The 8,407-nt window shown below is 43.2% G+C and overlaps 1 protein-coding gene across 1 annotated transcript; it reads left to right on the top strand.

Moving 5' to 3' along the window:
* On the top strand, positions 1 to 6,476 carry LOC104915355 (aminopeptidase Q-like). Its single transcript, XM_019610715.1, has 4 exons — positions 1 to 77; positions 4,095 to 4,237; positions 5,061 to 5,200; positions 6,327 to 6,476. The coding sequence occupies exons 2-4, from the start codon at positions 4,096 to 4,098 to the stop codon at positions 6,474 to 6,476; spliced, it is 432 nt and encodes a 143-aa protein (XP_019466260.1). The 5' UTR covers positions 1 to 77; position 4,095.
* The last annotated feature ends 1,931 nt before the right edge of the window (positions 6,477 to 8,407 follow it).

Raw genomic sequence — 8,407 nt, 5'->3', positions numbered from 1 at the left:
CTGAGCTTCCACGGCCGCCTGCGGGAGGACCGCGAGGGGCTATTCCTCACCCGCTACACCGACCTGGGCTGCAGCAGGTAGGGCGCTGCACCTGACCCGGCATCGTGCGTGGGTCCGTCCGCCGGGAGTGCGTGCGTTGCAAGCAAACGAGGAGTTCGCTTCAGACAACAGAAGCCTAAGATCGCGGTTTCGGGGGTCTCGGCTGCAGGGGGTTTGCAAAAAAGGCGCTTAGCGTTGGGGGTAGGAAAGGTTCTTAACGAGGGAATCTTTTTCAGCGATGTTAAAGATGCGGAAATTGCTGCGGAGGATGCAGCGTTACGGTTGAGGTGTTCTTGGCTCACAGCCTGCTGATGAATTCACTACGGTAAAGTAATTGAGCAGTTCGCAGAGCTGCGACCAGAGCAGGTTGTGCTCGGATCCTGCAGGATCCGTGCGTGTGTCGCTGTGCGAGTACCAGCAGCACCAAACCCAAAATGAGGAGGAGAGTTCCTCTTGAAACACAATCGTGTGATTTTCTATAACAGTTCCTACAGTGAGTTGGCTTTCTCTCTCATTCACAGATACAGTTTGTGCAGTTTTTGATTTAAGAGCCTTGATTGTGTTGCCTAATTTACATGATTAAAGTAACCTAAATAGAAATCAAGCAATCTTTTAGCTGTTTAATTCTGCATCAGCCTGCTTTATGATGCCATATTAACTCAGAAACATATTAACATCTAGAAAATGCTGTCTTAGAGTACAGTATTTTTCAATTCATTCTGTATTTGGAGGAGGTGATTGTGAGGAATACGTTCTTTAAGCTATAGCAAGATGGAAGAACTTGTATTCCAATGGATTATATAGTTCAGGAATGATTTGAAAGTATCCACAGTCTTTCAGCTCTAGGCTGCCAGTACAAAGCCCGTGGCTGCTGTGCAAGGAAGTCATCACCTCCTGTAGGCAGTGCTGTAACTTTCTGCAGGGACTTGCACATGGCTCTGGCAAACCTTTGCTGTCTGATTCCTGCACTGGCTTGAGACTTCGGTTTGTAACTGAAACCATCAGTTGCAGCAGACAACGTACTGTTTATCTGCAGTCAAACAGATTTCTGTGTTTGTTTGCATGTGCTGGAGGTTTTAGTGGTTTTGTAATTTGTGCTTGTGGAGCCACTAGGGACCTCTTGTTTCAGAGTTGAGGCATAGAGCTACACCCGAGCTCTGGTACCTTGCTGCTCAAACAGACACCCACACTGCTCCTGCTGGGTGAGCAACCCTATCTGGTCGATGCCAGGCAATCTGGTGCCTTGCCCCAGCTCCAGCTCAGAGCAGAAGTGTGCAGCCAAGGAGGTGTGGGGAGGCAGCTTGCAATAAGAACCCCTTCTCCGTCCAGAAATGCAAACCTCACCTCTGAGCAGGACAGAATAACCCGAACTCAAACTTCACCGACTTTCCAGGGCACACAAACTGCTCACAATCAGGGCAGTTCACACACACTGAAGACTGTGTGTGTTTCTACTGTTACAGACAATTTGTACCATCCACCTGATCATGTCTGACACACAAAAGAGAGCTCTGAAAGATGGAAGTGCTCTCCATGAATACCACACTGTCCATGGTGAATGCAGCAGCAAAGGAAGTAAAAAAGGAAGATGAGTATGTCACTAGCTCTAAGTATGTGGAATGCTTTCCTTTTGAAGCAGGCATCTTTACTCTGCATATAACCAGGAGATCCCATGGCAGGATGAGAGCAGTCAGAAATCTGTAGAAACCACCTGTGCCCTTCTTGAGCAGCACTGGCTCAGACAGAAGCAGTGCAGGTTTGTGTGAGCATCATTCTGCATGCAGACCTTGCAGTGCTGTGAACAAGCTCACGTAGACTGTTCCAGGTTTAGTGAGACCATTGCAGAGCACAGTGCGTGTATGGTAGCAGGGGACTCTGTGAGCAGAGCCCAGCACTGCCCTGTCTCAGGACAGACCAGGTCCAGAGGCTCCAAAAGGGACCCACCACCTCCAGCACTGAGCTGTGAGTGATGCTGGGTGCTGGGACAGCAGATTGAGGGAAGGGAAAACCGTGCACAACAGCAGCTGGGAGAGTGCAATGAGGAACGTGAGTGGGAAAAGCCCCGCAGGCACCAAGGGCAGTGCAGGAGGGCAGGAGGTGCTGCAGGCACGGAGCAGCCCTGCAGCCCAGGACAGGCTCATGCAAGAGCAGGCTGTCCTGTGCAGCCCATGGGCACTGCATAGAGCAGTGGGGGTGCCTGGCAGCCAGCTGTGGCCATCTCTGAACACCTGATGTTAATAAGCATTCCAAAATGTGATCAAACACAGTATTTGTGCTGATTTTTAACTACTTGCTTATGCACCAAGTGGTGGAAAGGGGAGCTGGAACAGCGCTGGCACAGTTAATTGTGCCTCACAGTGGGGTGCCTGAGCTTCTTACCTCTTATGAATCAGTGAGTAAGGCTATCAAAGCGATGTGACAGAAATCAGATAAAATACCAGGTTTGGTGTTTTCTTGGGTTCTGTGTTAGTCTGAGCACCATTTCCCTGAGAGGAGGACTACTGGAGATGACCAGTGCACATAATAGGATGCTGCTCACTGTAGAACCCCCTTACTTTGAGCCTCTTAAGCTTTTGCTAAATGGTTTAGTTGCTATATATTTTTAAAGTGGAACAAATCAGATATAAAATACATCAACACACACAAATGCACAATCAGTACTATAAATGACTTCATTTAGTGAGAAAACAGTGTCAGGATATATCCATTTAATGCAAAGCATACCATCTTTAAGAGATAAACACTTTTACACGGTCATCCTCTTGATACCTGTTCAGTCCCTCCACATCAGCTCTGAGGGAGGCACAAGTGCAGATGCTGCTCACACTCTCAGAACTGGGTTGATGAGGCCTACTAGGATGGGAGCGGTTGAACACCTATCAAAATACGTGGTCTCACAGAGCACAGATCTGTGTGTGGCTCCTTGCAGCGTGGATGCTGCTCAGGTGATCTCTGACTTGTTTGGGATGACTCTGCGCCTTTGTAAGTGTAAGCTTCTGTGTGTGTGAATCACTACAAGAGAGAAATGCCAGCCCTGTGACAGCACTGGGGTCACTGGAGCACAAGGTCTGTGCCATTCCTTCATGCCCAGTTGCTGGAACTGCTTGTCTTGGCTTTGAAGACTTGGTGGTGTGAAGACTGTGGTTGCTTGCCTGTTTTTCCCAGGCTTAGCACGTGCACCGCTGCTTGTTTGTTCATATATGTAAAGGTGTTTCCTATGGAGTTTTGTTGTTGCCCTTGGGCTGACAGGTGAGGAGCTCTGAGAACTGTTACAGACACTTTTTTTCCAATGGTTGGTGAAGATGCCTTGATAAGAGCAGTCCAGATCTGTAGCTCTGTTTTGAAACTTGGACTACTGGGCATGCTTGTTCCATCATCATTTTCACTGGACATCTTGATTACAGCCACTGTGTCATGAAGATCTGCCCCAAATGAGGCATAATTGTACAGTGTAAGGTAGAAAATTACCTCCTCATGTTTACTGGGTTTGCCAGTGCAGTGGGACAGCACTGTGCTGCTGGCACTGGTGTTCTTCTCCATTCAGTGTGATGAAAGTGTGCAAGTGCATGTAAGCACAGGTACTTAACAGCCATTAAATATACAATGGATTTAGTTAAAATGTGCCACTGAAATAAGAAAACATGCAGTAGAGAGGTGAGCAGGTGTACAGAGAGGTTATAATTACCACAGTTGGGCCCTCTGTCACTTTTGAGCTGTGTGCAAAACTTTAATCGATGCTCTCTGAATAACCAAGTTAGGCAAATGCTTCAAAAATATTTTAAACATTTAAAATATGATATCTGGAAAAGTTCAGCGAGGAAGAAAATAAACAACCATGACTTGACTGAAAAAAGACTGTTTTTTTCCAAAGTGAGCTGTCTTCTGGGTGGGGAGTTTAACTGGGACTTGAAATGATAACCAGACATTTTGCAAACCTGCTTCATCTCTATAGATATTCATCTCTTATGCTTTGCATCTGGCATATTTATGCGCTGTGTCTTGGTTTTGATTAGCTGTGGCATGCTGGATTAATCTTATCTGTATTTTCCATATAGCATGCTGGTTGCATCCCAGCTGGAACCAGCGTATGCCAGGACAGTTTATCCATGTTTTGATGAGCCTGACATGAAAGCCACATTTAATATCAGGATTGTCCATGACCCAAGCTACGTGGCTCTTTCAAATATGCCTGCTATTGGTAGGTAAAGAGTAAATGTCTTATTTTTGTTTGTTTGCTCCTTAATTTATCTTAAAAATTGTGTGATTTATATGTGCAGATGATAACTCTATCATCTGACGCAGTAACATTCTGTTGCCTGCAGACAGTGCCTTGAAAACGTGCAAAAAATCTGTGCTTGTTAGCTTAAATATTCAGAGACAGTTATTCATAATTGATGCATTTGATGACAATAACCATCCTTGCCAGCTGTGATGCATTTTCCTCTGGTTGGTGGAGGCCGCAGAGGGTTTGATTCTTAGCATTTACTGCGGTGTCAGTGTGTCTGTATTTCTGTATGACATCTGTTTAAAGCAAAACAGCAGCTCCAGTATCCAAAGCCAGTGGTTGTGGCATTAGAAGATAGCTTTTAAGATGTATTTTCATCATATGTAAAGGTGTTTTGCCTTGCAGGGAGACTACAGCCCTCCGTCTGTGTTAAAAACAAGGATAACATGACTATAAGGCCCCAGAGATGCTCCTGCTGTCCCACAGTTTGTCCACGTTCTGAAACTGACACTGCATCTTATGCTTCCAGGACTTCCCTAAAGAAGATCAAGAGTGGTTTTTGGGTGTTTGCATGAAGGGTCATGGCTGATATGTGGTGGTAGCAAGGAGTTCAGCTGCTTGCCTTCTACCAGAAGGATATAATGTTAATGCAGAAATAAAGCATATCAAGAGCGGTGTGAAAACAACAACAAAAACAGCTTGCAGGAAATATCAATTCCTGATTTGTCACAGAAGATTAATGCCTTGAATAGTTCTTTAATACTTTCTTCAGTATTTTCTCTAATATTTTTTCTAGGTGTATCTGAAATGAAGGATGAAAATGGAAGCCTGTGGAGTGTTACCACTTTTAACACTTCACTGAAAATGTCAACTTACTTAACTGCTTTTGTGGTCTGTGATTTTGACTATGTCAACACAACAGAGAGAGGAAAGGAGGTAAATACAGGTTCACAACACACCACAGAGTTTGCTGCACATGAGTGTTAGCTTATGTGGCAAAACTACTAACATTTATCCTGCAGATAATAGTTCTGCAGAAAGCTCTCCTTTCCAACAATTAGTTTATTGTCCTGCCCCTATTATTACATAGAGGTACAGGGGCACAAAAGAAGGTGTGAGTTTTATCTGTTAAAACTTCAGAAGGTGCTGTTCAAAAATCAGGATCTTATCATTTTATTTTTCTTAGTTGGAAAAAAATATATCCATTTCCACTGCTGTGACAAACCAGTGAAGCTGTGTCTTGTTCTTCAGGGCCCTTTGAGGACTGCTGTCATGACTTCAGTATGAGAAACAGTGTGCTCCAAGCTTTCTGTATACTTGTTTTTACTACAGTGGGCACATTTTTTCAGCCTTCAAAAATGATAGATTTGTGTTTGAAGCTTTTTTATCACTGGATATATGGGTTTTTCTTCATCACTGGGTATTTCCACATTGATTGCTTGTGTTCTGGCTTGTACCTTTCTCTTGGGCTGATGGGTGCTGAGAGGAGACAGCTAGCACTCAGATGAGTCCTTTTCAGAGGAAGAAGGCAGTTGCCTCTTTGCTACTGTGTCAAAGCAAATGGCACAGAGAAGGAATACTGGTGCTGCTTAGAGGTATAGAGGTGTTCTGCTCAGCGCTTCTCTCTTTCTAGCAGCAAAGGAAGGCCAGTTGTCAGGTTTAGGATGTGAAAAAGCTGAAGAAGTTTTCTATTTTCAGATGGGAAAAACTGCCTGAGTGTGTTTCCCTTCCAGTAAACTTCACCATTTGGGTTCCCTGGCTGGGATACATTGGCTTAAGCAATGTGGATCTGACCAGTTTTACAGCATCTCCTAATTAATAAAAGAATAATTCAACATCTGTAGTAGCATTCAAGTCTTGGCCCTCCTGAAGTGCTGGAGCTTTAGATTCTAGGCCATGTTTTATTAGGCCCAATAATGTGTGTTGGGATATTTTTTATATAGAGCTCATTGCATGATCTGCGTGTACAGGCAGCATTTTCAAGCAGTGATTCACAGATGAGAAGCAAGGAGAAAGAAAACGTGAGGCTTGTGGGAAATAATGCTTCCTTGTTTTGTTGCAGATACGTATTTGGGCTCGGAAAGAGGCAGTTAAGAACGGGTATGTTGACTATGCTTTAAATATCACAGGCCCAATATTTTCATTTCTGGAAGACTTATTTAACATCAGCTACCCTCTGCCAAAGACAGGTGAGATTATTTATTTTCTTTAATGGGCCACAAGTGGCTGCTGATGGTATAACATTCAAAGAAACAATGGTTTCTCTTGCAGTATTCTTTTTTGTAACATACTATATTTGTGGTAAACAAACAAACAAACAAACAAAAAAAACCCTAAACTTGAACTCACTGAAATCTCAGTTATATCAAAAACAACCCTTTAAAGTAGTGTTTCCTAATAGAGTGGCAGGTAGGGCTACAAAGTGAAGAGAGTTATTCAGACATGTGGCTATTTCTGGGACGCATGAGTTGAGGATGCTGAAGTCCCCAGGTATGCCTTGTAAATCTTTGCTCACTGTAACTCACGTTTCCCCAAAACATTCCTTGCTTTCTTCAGTATGTCCTCATCTGGTTGTTGAATTGGCTGAGTGTTCCTATATATTTCTCCCTGGAGAAAGATTCCTGCAGATAAATGTGATTTCTGTCTAAAATCAATGCCAGGTTTAGTTAAGCCAAGCTCCAGTCAAGAAAGCAGGGAGCTGTCATGGTTTGATACTATCAGCACTGATGCAATGGGGATGCAATTATACAGATTGGTTGGATGTTGAAAGAACAGAAGGTGGGGCATATTGAAACTGACCTGTCCATAGTCTTGGCAGATTGCAGAACTTGAAGAGAATAATTTTTCTCCTTTCTTGACTTGAACATATTCTTGATTTGTAAGACTGTGTTTTTGGCATTTGAAAGAAAATCTGTCTAAATGTATTATCTCCCAGTGTAGTTAGAATAACACTCAGAATTACTCTTTATACTTCTTATGGAAAGTATCACAGGCAGTTGGTGCTCCTTTTAGATGTTGTTGTCTTAGTAATCATGCAAGGTAAGCAAGGATTGTAGGCAGTTATTTTTCACTTGTGCATTCTTCTGCTTAGCAGCATTGTTGATAAGTCGATTCATTATTATAAAATATTACTGACATAGAAAAATAGCATCACAGGCTTACTGACAAACAGAACTTCAGCTTCACAGAATGCTGTAATACTGTTACAATCCCCACATAATGTGATGCAATACCAGCTGCGTTTCCCACTTTCTCTGAAGTCTTATTTAAAGTTAGGATTATATCATCCAAGAATAGCTTCTTGTAAGTGCTAAAGATTTCTGCTGTGAACGCAAAATTAAAAATAAACACATTCAAATTTAGGGATGTTTATTAATTTGCTTTGGGCTGCTTTTAATACAATTATAAGAGACATTCCTCACCCCAAGTTGGCTTGGCTGTAAGCCTGCAGTGATATGCCTGGCTAATATGCATCCTTCTCTGCTTGGGTTTAGCACCATATGTATGTTATCTGCACAGTTCTTGGACTGGGTCTGGCCTGGGGTTCACTGGCTGGCAGTACAAGCCTGCTCCTGCTTCCAAAGTGGTCCCATACCTTTTGCAGAATTTGTTCTCTGCTACTGAGCTTAAGCAGTGTATCTTCCTCTGAGATCCTGGATGTCCCATCCAGGACACTCCTTTCCTCCAACTCCCACATTTGAGATGGAGAGCTGCTCGCTGTGCATAACGCAGGCGAGTATGGAGGTGATAGAGCTGAAAGTAAGCTTTTTTTCCCCCCTCGAAATAATTGTCTGGCTAAAGGCAAAGGTGAGTATCATCTTACACAGAAGGCAAGAGAAGATCATACAGAGGAAGATCTCTGAGAGCCAGAAGTGATCATGTTCTCTCCTAGCATGGGTAGAATACAGCCCTCGTTTTTGTTCAGGACATTTATGTGCACAAGATGCAGTATAGATTTGGGAATTTGTTGTATTGCTTCCTGAAATACTGGTAATCATAGATGAAAGTGATGACAAGAAGAGATTTCACTAAGCGTTTTCAAGGGTGCTGCCATAATCTAGCAAAAAATAAATAGATAAAGCAAATGTAATGCCTTTTAATTGCACACTGAATTCTAATCCAGCATAATACTTCCAAAAAATT

The sequence above is a fragment of the Meleagris gallopavo genome, chromosome Z (assembly GCF_000146605.3).
Source record: "Meleagris gallopavo isolate NT-WF06-2002-E0010 breed Aviagen turkey brand Nicholas breeding stock chromosome Z, Turkey_5.1, whole genome shotgun sequence".
NCBI classification, from domain to species: Eukaryota; Metazoa; Chordata; class Aves; order Galliformes; family Phasianidae; genus Meleagris; species Meleagris gallopavo.
The sequence above is the reverse complement of the archived record's forward strand: the minus strand, read 5'-3'. Positions and strand labels throughout refer to the sequence as shown.